The sequence below is a fragment of the Daktulosphaira vitifoliae genome, unplaced genomic scaffold (assembly GCF_025091365.1).
Source record: "Daktulosphaira vitifoliae isolate Bord-2020 unplaced genomic scaffold, ASM2509136v1 Scaffold_3, whole genome shotgun sequence".
NCBI classification, from domain to species: Eukaryota; Metazoa; Arthropoda; class Insecta; order Hemiptera; family Phylloxeridae; genus Daktulosphaira; species Daktulosphaira vitifoliae.
Genome location: NW_026099574.1, coordinates 44,504,224 through 44,520,471, shown reverse-complemented (window position 1 = coordinate 44,520,471; position 16,248 = coordinate 44,504,224). Strand labels below are relative to the sequence as shown.

At 29.2% G+C, this 16,248-nt stretch overlaps 1 protein-coding gene across 2 annotated transcripts; it reads right to left on the bottom strand.

Moving 5' to 3' along the window:
* Window positions 1-2,550: 2,550 nt before the first annotated feature.
* Window positions 2,551-15,100, bottom strand: LOC126901126 (BTB/POZ domain-containing protein Tiwaz). 2 transcript variants are annotated; one of them, XM_050677372.1, is made up of 6 exons: window positions 15,047-15,087; window positions 14,869-14,960; window positions 5,762-5,857; window positions 5,462-5,659; window positions 4,188-4,393; window positions 2,551-3,238 (listed from the first exon to the last, which is right to left on the bottom strand). In XM_050677372.1, exons 3-6 carry the CDS (start codon window positions 5,821-5,823, stop codon window positions 2,787-2,789), a joined length of 918 nt encoding a protein of 305 aa, XP_050533329.1. In that variant the 5' UTR covers window positions 5,824-5,857; window positions 14,869-14,960; window positions 15,047-15,087; the 3' UTR covers window positions 2,551-2,786. The 2 variants fall into 2 exon arrangements, with proteins under 2 accessions (XP_050533329.1, XP_050533328.1); XM_050677371.1 differs by having other exon boundaries at window positions 14,869-15,100.
* Between the last annotated feature and the right edge of the window lie 1,148 nt (window positions 15,101-16,248).

The following is a 16,248-nucleotide window of genomic DNA, read 5'->3' as shown; positions in this document are numbered from 1 at the left end:
TATATCGTAAAGAAATTGTTTGTGATAAAACAGTTCCAAAATAATTGGTCTTAATTTTAGTATAAGAAAAATGTACAGCCGTAAAAGACATATTTTTATTTTAGTTAACTAGAAAATTAATTTTTCATTATTAACAATGAAGAATGGAGTTTTTCAGTAAATTAATAATTGTCTTAGGCGGAATTAAAACGAAAATCTAATTTAATGAAAACTAAAGTGAGATAATATATTTTTCCGACAATTACTTCGAAAATTTTTACTGGGCCATAATTGATAGGGATTTAAGAGACTTTTATTTAATTTTAAAAACTTATATTTGAAATTTTATATGAAATATTTTGATACTTCTCTATTGAATTCTAAGTATATTGACGTCCACTTTATTAGGTACCAATTTTGAACAATTTAATTAAGTTAGATTAGTCGGAGGCAGCAAAAGTATTATTGGCTTCCTTTGTTCACACGCCTATGCTCTGTAAACTGAAATACTTGGTTCTTATATAGCTGAAAAATCGGTAAAATAATACTTTATATTTGTAAGAGAATCTCCATGTTATTACATTTTAATATAATTGAATATTATAGTGTTACCTCACGTGATAATCAATTTAAATAACGAGTCTTAACAAATCGCTTAAGATTCTGTGTCCGTCACATTTATTTAGTACCCAATTTTATTTTGAATTGCAAATTTTAATTCTCAATAAACTAGGGTGACTACCAGTGAATAAACAGTTTTAAAGTGTTTTTCATCTTCAAAAGCAATTTTTATTTTGATATCGATCTTGAAAAGTTCATAAATATTTGTTTATCTGAAAAATCCTCTATAATAATAATGTGAAAATATTTATTATTAACAAATGCCAAAAATTTTTAATTTATATTTTTATCTTTAAAATTGGAATTTTTCGATTAATGTTCAATTATTGATGTTGTATAAAAAATGGTAATATGGTTGTGGGACTAATTTGATGTTTCCTTTGTTATGAAAACTACTGACGAAAAATTGTTGCAGTGAGATAAGACAATTTTTTCGTAAAAATGTCCGCCGTTCATTGATTATTACCCTATTGTGCTAAAAACAATATATTTCAACAAAAGTTGTCACTAATGTATTAAGCCTTTCGTTAAATAGGACTGCCGTGACAATATGCACAAGAATGGTAAAACTAAACGCATTGCATCTTGTGATGAAGTATCTCGAGTGAGTAGGTAGGCAGGCAGGCTATCGCCTTAAGGCTTTTTAAGCAGTACAAAGATGCCCGAAGCTGTAACTATAGCGACTGCTGCAACTCAATATACATTCGAATCAATTGATAGCTTCAGGGCACGCCGGGACGATGTGGTTGCCGCAGGTCTTATTGTGCCATGAATACTTTACACGAGGCAAAGCGGGCGGGAGATAAGTGACGGTTTGGACAGGAGGAGCAGAACAGGGGCGGCCTCCCCGGGGGGCGAGATCCGGCAGGTTGATGTTGTCGTCCCCGTCTACATGGCCCCAGGCGTTCGACGCGGACTTACAAATTAACATTGCTCGGGGCAAACTCTGAGTACACTGTGTACCGCACTATTCCGCATGATCTATATCCGGACCCGTCGCTTTGGACGGCGGAAAGCCCCGAGGCCACTAAGATATATTACCACAACAACCTTTAGAGTATAGAATATACACTTTTATAATATAGGCGTACACCCGAACACCTAAGTATATAAATAAATAAATATACATATCATACAAGTATAAATGTATTAACATCATATACGAACTCTGATGCTTTCGGTGTGAGTGAGCTTTGTATCCCTCAGCGCTGTAAAAACATGTCTCGAAACTTTTAACACGCCAACTACAAACTTTACTCGTTTCAAACAATAGTAGATCTTAAGGATACATGTATTGATGCAAAAATGTAGTTGCATCGGTTTTTCGACGGGTTAGTAACAACAATCTTACCTACTTTTTTATACGGCTGTTTATATAATACAAAAAAATCATTAAATATATTTAACGACATTCCAGTCACTAGTCTGTACGTTATATTTAAATAAGAGTTAGACCCTGCAGACGCGAATTTGAGGGGGTTTAGGAGGCATATGCTTCCGAGGAACTACATCGTTCTTTGGCTTTTGACTCGATGATAAAAAAACAAAAATAAAACTTCCCAAAATTATGATACTAGTGATTTTTTTCTAGGAGCATAAATAAGACTTATATCAGAACAGAATTTGTAGTTGTTGCAATTAATACTCAGAGATAACAATAAAAACATTTTAAAATAGTAAAAGTAAAAAAAGTTATAATGCAGGTGTGATGATTCATCTTTTAATACCTTTATTGTTGGTATTTGAACGTATGTTTTATTTTTATTTATTTATTTCAAACGTCGAATTTTAAAACCTATGATGTTATTATAAATGTGGTTTAAACCTCCAATTATCATCAGTGTAAATGCAAAATAATTAAAAACGTATTTGTAAAATTATAATTTTTTAGGGATGCAAATTTTAGTGGCTAATAAATAATTTATTATTAGTATTATTTTAATGGAAGGAAATCATGTTGTACCAATTAATTTTATTTATAAGCAACAATATATTATAAACTTTGATACAAAATTGTAAATTGATTAATTATACATTTACACATAATTAAAAGTATCATATAAATTGGGTTAACAAACCAAGACGCGCGGGTCTTGAAAAAAATCAAAAATAATTTACAATCATAACGCGTAGGATGTCTACAACAATAAGTAAATATTTTCTTAAAAATATAAGTGAAATTGTTGTCAAGTGGACATTTTACGAACGAACAGGTACTCGGAAAATTGTTGTCCGTGTACACCACCGCCCGTACTGGCAGCTACTGTGAAACCAGCGTTTAGTAACCGGGTTATCGCTTGTACACTATTGAGTTTGCAGTACCCGTTTAACGGGAATCTGACGAGGTGTCTAGAATCTACAGGAGTCCAGGAAACGGCCGGTCTTCCTGCCGATGGTTCCAACGCTGAATGTCCCGTTTCCGGGAAAACTTCATCGAGAACCGCATGATCGCCGGACAACATAACCCGTTCCCCCAGATCAGGGCTCACATGAACGGACACGCATTCGTATTGTTCTTTGTTGTTGGACAGGCTACTGTTGGGTCGACTGACGGAACCATTCAAATCCCAACCATTCGTCCGATTAACAACTGATTTCATTCGATCGCGTTTCAAGTTTTCTAACTGCTTGCACATAGCTAAAACAAGAAAATATTAAATTAAATGGTATTTAAATAATATTTTATCGAACGCTTTTCTATTTTTCTAAAATAAAGTTATTGTATATAATACAACCGCCGGTCATTAAAAGTGTACCGGAAATCAAGTGACAGAAAGAGACACGGGATTGGAACCCGCGACCTAAGGCGGCGTAAAGACAAACCTTAACACTTCTGATTTAGATACACTTGCACATAGTTTGATAACGTGATATGCGACTGAAGGAAATGCGATACTATGTCAAATTATTACTTCTGCTCCAGCGAGATCAAGTTAAAAATAACCTGTTATTATGTTTGAAAACTATAGATTATATTATAAGATAGATATATGGCTATGAATATTTTTCATTCGTTCATTTTCAACCAATGCATAGCTGCAAAACATTATTGAGGTGTTTTTTTATTGAGTATTTGGGTATAATAACTTCCCATCCCGTTTCTCAGATAAGCCACAAAGACGGAGTATTTTAGTTGATGAAAGACGATTATCGAAAAAAAAGTTTCACAGCTGCACAAAATATTTTTTTGTTGGTCGGATATTTACGTTTTTGACCTCGTCTTCGAACAGATAGGCGTAGGTATGGCAAGACTGAATTACATAATATTTATTCAAATCTTAATTATTGATAGATTTTATTAAGGTAAATAAATATCTAAATATTCCAAGCAAATAAACTTGAAAAAAATAAAAATCATTTTTTTATAGCTATTAATTGCCCTTAAAGAATATTTTGGGTTTACAAAAATTCACAGCATTTTATAAGTATATAAATTCACTTCTCAATTTTTGAGTGTATTCAATATACTTAATCATGTTGATAGAGTATCAATTCACCCTACTAACACTTGTAACTGTGCTATTGAGTTCAAATCCAACGCAATATGATGTTATTAGTAATTTTCAGTATTTTATTAATGTGTTTACCAGCTATCTCAAAATATCTTGCTTCTTCCAACAGTAAATCGATATCGGTAAAGTTCTCAGGTAAAGACAGTTTTGAGTTTCTCATAAAATTGAGAATATGTCTGAACATTTTGCCATCTCTGTCTATGAAATAATGTTGTTTTAACGAATCCAACACAATAGGTATGCTACCATTAAATAATTTTGCCAATTTTGTATCTGGATTTCTGTAATATAAAACGAAATGATTTTACCCGCTAAATAAAATGAAATTCTAAAAGAAATAAATTCAACTTTAAAAAATAATTTAGGAGCATATTATTTTAAGAGTTTGTACTTATATATATACACCATAGTAGTGAATACGGAGGAGAGTGTGAGGAACACCCATCGCGGCCACCCAATAAAAAAAAGTTCATTGAGTTGTTAAATTTTCAGAATCATCACATACGATTAGCAATTTGTACACTTGTCCGTTGAAAAAGTTCTAGTTTTTTTATCTGACATACTTTGCGCTTTATTTTATCAAGTAGAAACTTGTTGTGAAATGAGTTACGTTAGATTTCTTAAAATTCGATTTTTAATAAAATAATATAAAAGTTTAAAGTTTATAAATAAAAATAAAGGTTTTATCATTTTAGTAATGTACACCTCAACTGTAATTGAAAATCGTTATTAATTAAGATAACAAAACTTATAAAAATCTAAAATAAAATAAAAAAATAAAAATCGCTGGGATAGATAAGTGTAGAACTCGAGTAAATACTATAGCAACGGAATGAATAAAATATACACTAGAACAGCTTTGCATGAAAAATGGGTTTAAGAGTCTTTTAGTAAAAGTACATCTAGTAAAATATAGTGATACTAGCAGTTATCATCTTGGACAAACATCGCCTTTTATTGCACATTATTGTTCTGTTAATAAAATTTCATAGAAAACACGATAATAAAATGTACCGATGCATAACTTGGGTACATTATAACTGGTAATTCACGATCCAACTTATTGTCTGGGAGACGAACGAAGCGTAACGTATTCGTGTATTGCCAAGGGCGACTAGTATTGGCGTGCAGAAATCAGTGATCGTTAAGAGAAATGATCGAAATAAAATCTACTTTTCGTCTTTAATCGCTCTTATGATTTGTTTCTCGTAACCCAACGCTGTTGTTTAAATCACTGAACGACAACAACGTGTGATTATCGGAAGACCTCATTACGCACAGCTAACCCAAATTTAACAACACGCATTAGTATATTAGTTATAAATATACACTCCATTCCGAGAACTCACTTGGTAAGAGTATCCAACGAAGACGTATAAATGGTTCCGCCGACGTCGATATGAACAGGAGCCGTGAATTTGGAAGCGGCTGCCACACAAGGTATGCCTGTAATTATTTTGTGGTTATAACCGGTAGTCGGTACTACCGGTGTTGGCGACGGTGAATTGCTATTATGAGATACGGTAGGCGATGTAGCCGGCGAGTTGCTGTAAATCAAACGTTTTAATTCGATTACACGTGTAATTAAAACATATTTCAACGCGAAGGAATATTAATTCGCCGAAACGAAAATATTCAACAATAAATACCTAATTTTGATTTGTGCGCCCGAGTACAACGATCTAGGCGCGGTAAGATCTTTTGGTTCCATTCCATCCACATCTCTAGCACTTTCGCACTTTCGCCTAAAATCAATACATTCATAAGTAATTAACAACAGGTGGTTGTTTATTTCAACCGAGAAAAACAAAATACATCACCAGTATCTAGATAAATATTGAATTTTCAAATTGTTTTTAGCAACAATAAAACAGGGATTTAAATCGATTTCAATATCGATAAAAATCGATATTGCAATTTAAATGAAATTGTTATCAAAAACTATAAATATAATATCTTAATATTTGATTGCGGATTATTGTACAAAAACAAAAGTCGTTTATAGTAGAACCACGAACGTTAAATAATACAAATTTATCATTTTTATAGTACTGGTACAAATTGATTTCTGATTGTGAAAGTTCTTAATGCTCACTAAAAATTAGTACAATAAATGTCACACTCGAGTTGAATTGTTTAAAATAATCAACCACGTGCTAATCGAATTTCTAAGAGTCCCGAAACTTGATGTGTAACCACCAGTGTTTAATGTATTGTTTTCTTACAACTTGATTAAATCTAGACATATAAACACTATTACGATCTTTTTAATATACCACAATATTTCTTTGATTCAGATTGTCCGACCCAAAGTAGTTGAGATTAAGGCGAGGAATAAGAAGAACATTACTTTGATTCAAATACGATTTTTAATCGTGTTTTTAAAGAATTACCACTGTGTTAACGAACAATATTACATTTATGCGAGTCTTAGTACATTATAGTCGTCTAGTTTCATATCTCTATCATTAAAGAAATATGTGACTGTTTTTTCACTCGTGTGCGTTTACTGTCAGCTATTGAAGTGTTTCGTGTGTATTTTATATTAAAATATAGATAAAAACATGTAGTAATTTTTCACAGAAATCATATTTTATTTTTAACATGAACAAAATTGAGTCGGCATGCCAAATTGAAGATTGTCTGAGACTTATATTAAAAGATAATAACTGCTATAATTTGGAAGTGCATATCAGAACCACTCATTTTGACGAGGAAAAAAATCTTGGTTAAAAGAAAAAATAAAACACCAAAATGGCATAAAAGACCATTCCAAAATGATGTTGCATGTCCATCAAAAATGAGCACTTAAAACAATATACCTTTGCTCTAAGGTAACATAAAAAAAGTCTAGTAATTAATAGTAATCAAAGTTACTATCAATTTACTAGATTCTTAGTAATCTTAATGGGATGTCACCAAATTTTTTCAAGTATAAAAAATAGACAGACATTGTGAACATTTTAACTTGAAAAAAATTAGTTATTATTATGTTGAAAATATTTAGAGAATCGTTAAAACTGATCGTCTTTCGATGTAAAAATGGACTAAAAAAAAATATATAATTAATTATTTAGATTGTTTGTATTAAAATCATTGCGACTATTGTTATTCAATGAGAGGACATTTTATGTGGCGATTTTAATGGCATTCAATAGAAGGAAAAGCACAATATGAACAGTTCAATATTAGCAAAAAATATTTCGCCATATGCGACAGGAAAACATAAATAAACTCCTAGAAAATCCTGTTTATTGTTAAGAATTAATGTATTTGTTAGTTTTCTAATTACGTTTTATCATAAAATAAATCTTTTTTTTTTTATATTTTGTATTTCGTTTCGACACTGTTTCTCGATCCGCGGACATGTATGCCAAGTGAAAATGATACAACTGTGGCAATAAATCATTTAATAAATACGCGGAAGATGTTCAGAAAAATGGACAATGGGTTTAATGATGATGACTCGGATTTAGGTAAAAATTAATTTTATCAGATCCACGTAGTTCACTAACGCCTTATTTAATCGACTCAATCGTGACCATAAGGGCTAATACTAAGTTCAGTACTTGATTAGTTTTTACCAATTACATTTACATTTTTTCCATAAACAGTTTTTATTTTCGGTGTACTTTTATTTACGATACTTAAACGGATACCAAAATAGCTAATTTATTTTTAATTATTATGAACAATTTGTTAATGTTTTTATTTTGTGTACACATACAAGTTTGGTAAATACTTTCTATATCAAATTAATTCTTAAGCGTTGTACACAAAAATAGAATCGGTCCGATAATTGATTTTTTTTTAAATATCGAAAAGCGAAATCGAAATCATAATGGAAATTTGAATATCGATTTCAAACCCTACTATAAAGTGTCTTATTTTATAGTAAACAATTTTTTTTGTTCTAAGTTACTGGCACGACTAAAATTGTTTTAAGAATACAAATTGGTTATATTTTTACTCGGCTTTAAGACTTTTATTAAGATTAAAAGAAAAATATTATTTCTCAATAACGATTTCTGTTTTAATGAAAATACAATCCAAAACATAATAGAAATGAAATATATTTTACTAGTATCTTATTGAAAAAAAAATGTATTTGATGTTAATTATAGATGATTAAGTATTTTAAGTTAAGTGATACAATATTCATTTATTGTTAACACACTATTTTAATATTATTTTTAATAACACATATAAATTAAAAATGATTAAGTGAAGGCTATTTTTCGAGTGTATAGATTTCATAAAACTACTATCAAGATTTCTTGTACAACACACCCACACATAACACAGTTAGGTCATCGTGTTTATTATATTGTTAAGTGACGTTTATTTTTCTATATATAACAGTATATATTTATGTAGAAATATTATATACGTCAACTATTGCAGTCGACGGAGAATTTAAGGTATTGCACTTAAAATTTTATTTGTAGTGGGTCGTACACGATTTATGTGGGTGAACATAATGCAAGTGAAAATGACTAAATGTTATGATAACTATTATAGTATATAGTAAATATAAATCTTCAAACTGTAAACAAATATAATTGATTTAAGAGGCTCATTTTTTTAACAGCTACCTATATGATCTAACGTATTTGATAAAATAATTCGAAAAGACAGCATTTTTTATTAACAAAGAACATTTAGTTCCAAACTTATACACATTAAAAAATAAATAATGCATTTAATTTTAAAAGTGATCACATAAGTGTTACTTCATAAACATCAACTTAGATAACATCAGGTATGTTACATGTATTTTGTACTTATTCAGCACACACACGGTTAAATGAGTATTTATTTTATTTACATATAATTCTATTATAATTAAATGTATTCAAATATATGCATGTAAAATTATACAATAATTTTACTATTTTGTATACATATTTTTGAATATATTTGTAACAATGATTGCAATAACATAAAGTTATATCAGTAGGATTAATATAAGGTTTAAATTGAAAATCAAAGTTAATTTAATAGAGTTTATTACTTTTGTATAATATTATTTAAAATTAAAAAAATATTAATAACATTTAACTCGTAAAGACACAAAAATAATAAAAAATCACCACGTATAATTGCGCTATTGATGGTAACATCGTTCCCGAAATACGTATATGCGATTTTTTATTTTTAAATAAGATTATTATTTCAAAATAATATTTGATTTCAATTGAAGAGAAACCATAAATTGATATAATTATTATTACATATTGCCCGTTGACAAAAATAGTGACATAATCCAAATAAAAAAATGTTATTTTTATTTTAGGAGATGATTTTAAATTACAATTTTATGCTATTTCATGATAAACTCATTTCTCGCAAAACTCTCTTTAGGAAACTGTATGAAAAATTTCGAGTTGTGTTATTGTAAGTGATGTATAGAAAAACCGTTGAATCCGTGCAACAATATTATCTTTCAAAATTTGATAACAAATTTACAAAATAAAATGTTTAATTTTATTAATGAATTTGATAGCTTGAAAATTATAATTACAGTAATCAACACCGAAATAAATATATTGGTTTTCAAAAATGTATGATAATTTACAAAATTGTTCATTATGATTATAGTCAAAACTATATATATTCTCATTCAGTATGCAACCAAACTAGTATTCTCACGACAAAAGAAATCGTTTAGTGAAATTGTGGTTATCAGAGAAAATGTGACATATCTTGGTATTCCAGAAAGAAGAAAAAATGAGGCGCCTACCTAAAGTCTGTGAAAGCGATACATAAAGGTCAACATTGTTATTCGCATTACCCGAGTCTGCCTCTAGTTGATGATACCAGTTGTACCGGACAGAAGGCACGTGACATTAAAAAGTAATATAAAGAATTAATGTAACCATACTGAAAACCCACTTTTCGAAGTAATTTTTTTTAAGAGGATTATTGTGCGAATAGTATTCTCCTACGATGTACGCTAGTGTCGTTAACATATTAAGTGATTCTAATTTAAATTATGAATAAACATGCACTCAATAATTGTGTAATTACTGGTTGATAAAAATTTACATTTTTTAAAGGGTTGAACACGTTGTGTAAATAAACCAGTAATTAAAATAATGAAAAATGTAAAGCATTAAAAATGTGTAAATTTCAAAGAAAATATATTTTTATTTAATTAATTCAATATAACTTGATTTCAATAGTTGTATGTTTTGCGTATATTGAAAAAACTGCAGTTTTCAAGTATTTATTTTATANAACTTGATTTCAATAGTTGTATGTTTTGCGTATATTGAAAAAACTGCAGTTTTCAAGTATTTATTTTTATTGAAATGACAGAACAACAATTTCAAAGTGTAGGCAATATCTTTCATTCATATGTTAATAGTTTATTATTTAATATTCGTTTATAATATTTTCTATATGGGTATGATTAAAAAATGCATTAATTTGATTTTGGAAATAATAATAATAATAATAAAATAATAGGTGTAAATCCAAAGGGTGTTTTATAAATCATGTCGCCCATAAACGCGCACGCAAAGATCCTAAATTTGTATGTTGTGTCAATAGCAGTGCCAACAAATAAATTAAAATAGTTTATTCTTATTTTATATATTACATGTCATCTAAAAACAACTAATAGGGTAACTGGTTCAGTTACTGAAGCCCCCACCCCTAAAATGAACACCATCGGTATTGCTTGAAATTTTAACTCTCTAGAATTTAAGTCGAGTAAATATTTAAATTTGTTATGCACGTCTTTAATGAAAAAATTAAAACACTAATATTAATATTTAAATATGCTATGAGCAATTAAAAATACCGTTCAAATAAAAGACTTTTAATTTTAACCTAGCAAGTTTGTTTTTAATTTGATATTTCTAAAAGTATTAAAATTCAGGAGGAGAAAAAATTAATTTTATAACCAGATATTTGTACTAAATTTGTAATAAAAAATCTGATACATAATATTAAAGTCCAATAAATCTTTAAACGTTCGATAATTAGACGAGTTACCTTACGTTAAATTTTTATAAAACCTTATTAAAAAAATAGTCTTGAATAAAAAATTACTGTTTTACTCCTCATACAATAGAAATATTCTATGATATTGTATTTACATACATATTGATTACAATTATATATTTCATCACATAAGTGTATATACGAAGTTACCAAAAAATATTTAGTACCTCTAGGTCCTCATAAATTATTACTCTCATATTTTTTTAAAAAGACAAACGTAAAAAAATGATAGTTTTCAATAACAATGTTAATAATGTAATCACATTCAACGTTTACGCTGAGTATACAAAACTACGAATTCTAAAAAAATTAATATGTAAAACAAAGTTCAACTTATTGACACTACTTTAATTTTTTACCTAACTCAGTCGGTAACGTGTTGTGCCTGAGCTTTGTATATGCCGTTGTTCGAATCCATATGAACTACACAGGATTTCCCGTCTAATCTAGCACAGGCAAAAGCTTTCCAAAGAGGGCGTTAAACACGATCATCATAAATTAAGTATATTTATTAGAACAATTCATTTGTTTTAATCGATAAAATATAAAAATGATGTGAATTCACGGTTTATGTGTTATAAAGGGTGTAAACCAAATATGAGCCCAACAGACGATACATAGGTGACTTATGTCGGCGGAATAGTCGCAATGAGGAGAGGGCTCGTGGGAATAATGCCGGCGGGCTTTGTAATGGTAATAATATGAAAAACACGTGGGAAATGAATATACGCCGGCCGTGATCACTTGAGGCATACGGCACGAGCAACGAGCCGCCCGCGTGTTCCATAGCCAAGTCCAGCCGTCCCTGCCGGAGGGAACAGGTACGGGACAGAGAGGAACAGAATGAGCGAGTGTAATGATGAGAGAGAAGAGCACAGCCTACTCGAGGCACAAACACGATTGCCGCCTCGGGGCACATACGACCTCATGTCACGGCACATCAAACGCGCACAAAAACATAAAATAAAACCGTACACCTCCGGGCAGATTTTAGAGGGGAATACATAAAAATAATAAACATGTGCACATAATGATTCTCCCTCTAGTGTTTACAACCACATACACACATATAACTAGTAAAGTATGATTTCGATAATAGTTTGTATTTGTTATTATGATTTTTACGATTTTCCATCAAACTAAAAAATAAGTCCAAACAACGTATTCAGTAGCACGCAATGACGTCTTAGGCGTAGGGTAGTGAATTTTTTTAGGGGTGCTAAATTTAATTTTTTCCTACCAAAATATAATTTCTATTTACCAGTGCATATGATTTTGCTAAACTTCTGAGGGACTAAACACCCTAGTTTTCTACCTAACGCCTATAAATGCCATATTTATGCAAGGACAATTGGTATATTTGTACAGAACCCTCAAGAAATAACAGTAGTATACAATTTACGATAATTCCGGAGCAATAATTTTTGGCTGATTAACAAAATCAAGTTAAAAATTATACTTAAAAAAATCCAGCACAGGGGGACGCGGCACTGTGGTGACGTGGTATAGTTGGGTCAAGTATAATGATGTCTGACAGTGATTACAATCACTATCATAAAAAACGCTTCGATGCAAATATTTAAATAGTGTTTAATTTTAAACAATTGGTGGATTATTCCAAAAGCTACATGATCTGCTATTTCCTTATTTATAACCTAATTAAGATAAAGTATATCGAATGAAAGAGGGACAGAAACATTATTTCTCATAAAAAAATTGTATTGATCCGTACACTTTTCAATAAGTTAAAGCATTATAAAGTTAAAAATGTAAAAAATAAAATCCAGAATTTTCACACAAAAATAGCATTTGGTAACTATTTTCACCGTGAAGACAAAATAAAGTCCGAAATTTTTTTTTCCATGATAAAGTATATTACATTAGCTTTAATGTAAGATTTATATATAAATGTGTCAGACTTTCCGAAACACTTTCAAAAGTTAATTTTTTGTAAAAAAAGTTGTCATTTTGAATCTTCCCCGTGAGCAGGTAAAGGGTCAGATTTATAAAAAAAATATACCAAATGATAGGTAAAGACATCATGCATCTATAAAAAAATTTTTATATTGATTTGGTTATTTTTAAAAAAGTAATGACAGTTTTAAGTAAAAAAAATTGAAAAAATTAGCGATTTTTAAATTTGCAATTTTTTTGGAGATTTCCTCCATTTACGGGGAACGAGGGAAATTTTTTCAATTGTTGAGGGTAATATCTTCGAATAGATACAATCTGTGATTATTTGACGTATCGTTGAAAGTAATCGGTTCGGTGAGAGCTGTGAAAAAGTGGTAATAGACACAAAAAAAAAAACCTAAGATTTTAGGCCCTGTAAAAAATTCAATTAATATATATATTTATAGTATAGATTTTAATATTTACAAATTATTTTTGGAAGATTTGTTATTATTTGTTTGTTTTTTAGGAGACTTTCTACATTAAATTACCGAGTCCAGTGGTGATCCATCACCAGAGAGGAATAGCAACATCAATTACTGAACTGATCTCTAGCTTAGCAAACTGAGCTGTCTATAATTAAGTCTCGAATCTGAGACAATACGCATAAAGCACTTCCACGGACAGTACATCGTCCCTCTTGGAAATAATGGCATTTATTCATAAAAATTATTATAAAATGCAAACAATTTTATTCTGTAATATAAGAATTGGGTATGTAAAAAGAATTCATCTGTAATATATTATTTTTTTTTTCAATGATATTGAATAAATTTCATAATTTTGACCTTAGGGTAATTCTTTCCGATTTATAAAGTGGGGAAAAATACCTTAATTACTGAACACTTCCAAATAAATGATCATCAGAATTATTTACTGTAATTCATAAGCATCAAAGTTGAGTGTTGTTTTTAATAATTTCTAATGTATGACTTAAATGACAAAATTTAAAACACTTATGTTGAATATGACATATAATATTAAAAATCAAAATACCGTTTTATTTATTTTTTTAAGAACAAAAAACACACAAAAAGTATTTGAACAATTTTATAACCCAAAATTTTATTTCATATATGAAGTAAACCATTTGCTTTTTTGTATGCATATAAGACTTTATCTATATCACACACGATATTTCAATTAAAATTTAAATTAACATTATACAGGTTATTGGCACAAATCTTACAAACAACACTTATTGATTAATCAATAACTCTTTAATACAATAAACATTTTACTGTAACTTTTTTTTTTTTTTATTTTATGCATTTTCGTACTATGTTGAATTCATATTTTTTATTACTTGTTTTTCATAATAAAATTTTTTTTTATTTTAAAATTTAAAAATAACATATTATGACATCATAAAACTTACAAACTTACAATGATCAGGGGTGTAAAAGAAATTTGTTTAAATGGTTGTTATTAATGTTAATGGTTATATATTGTCAAAAATTAAAACTTAAGCGCAATTTGGGAGGTCCTTTCAAAAATTATATATACATTTTTATAGAAATATTTTTAAGGTTGTCCTGAAAATATTTTGTTTATGAGTTAAAAAGAAAAAATTGGATATCCTTATACTAGAATCTCTTTTGTATATAAGATTAAAAAAAAAAAACTGTAGTAAATTTAATGATTACAGTAAGAAATTAAAATTTCAGTATAAAGCATTATATGTACGAACTAACAAAATAAATTCTATATAAAATTTGAAAACTTAACTTTTATTTAATATACATACTAAAACAGTTAATTTATAATTAAATGCCTAATAAATTTTATTTACCTTTTTATTACGGGTCCGAACTCCAGGATTGCTTCTTTTTTTTATTGTTCACTGAATAAAACCTTGTTCCGACACTTTATTCTTAACAATTTCTAATGAAACATAATTATGTATTTTAAAATCTGACAAATTATTTTATATTACGGTTTAACGAAAACGTTGGAATAGCTATACATACTCCACAATCAACAACTACACTAGATGATCGTACGACAGTGCACTGATTGTATTTCTTTTCATAGCTGTATACTATAAGAAACAACCAGACATGCTTAATATTTCCAGTGCAGCCGCATACGGTTTTAAATAAATTGTGTGTTATTTGTAAATGAACATAATGCTAACTATAGTCATCAAGCCTAAATAGAGGGGTACTTAAAAACTTAACACAATTAATATATTATATCATTATTTAAATGTGTGATATTGTATAATTTAAAAGTTATTAAATTGATAATCGAGTAATGTAATGTCTATCAATATTTTTAAGCGTTAATAAATTTATAACTACATCATTGCCTAAAAGCACTTAAAGAGTTTATATAATTACTTTAGAATAAATGTAATATTTTTTTAAATCAAAAAACGCAATAAACACCCTCAAGAAACATCCAAAAATATGCCAAATATTTTATTATTAAGATTTAGTAATTACCAATCCTAATCATTGCGTTCATAATAGAATTGTTTTCTATGTAATTGTCTATTCAGAGAATAGAAAAAAATTTTACTTAAAATTATTTACAACAATTTTTTTCCGAGAAAAGGAGTCCTGAAAAGGTACATTAATACAATAGAGGATATGTATTATGGCACTTGTACCAGGGTAAAAAGCGTAGGAGTAAAAGAAGGTTTTGGGGTAGAATTAGGAATGCACCAAGATTCTGTTTTAAGCCCTTACTTCTTTTCTATAGTGAAATTACTAGAGAATTACCATGAGAGGTACCATGGTGAATGTTGTTCGCTGACGATATAGTGTTAATAGGAGAAAATTAATCAAAGGCTACAGATGTGGAGATCAGCTCTCAAAGAAAAGGGTTTAAAGTTTTAAGTATTTAGGGTGAATTGTGCAAAAGAGTAGTGGTATTGACGAGGATGTAAGACACATGGTTAAGTGCAAGTGTTTGAAGTGGAGAGAAGCGTCTGGCATCTTATGCGATAAAAGAATTTTAAAGAGGCTGAAAGGTAAATTCTATAAGACTGTAGTGAGACCAGCTATAATGTATGGTTCAGTGTTAGGCAGTTGGTAAGAAAGTAGAGCAGCGATGAGAATGCTTAGATGGATGAGTGGAATGACTAGAAAAGATATGAGGATGGCTGATATGAGCATAGATGATATGGGAGATTATGTCAAGTAAAAGTTTAGGAAAAGGGTAGCCG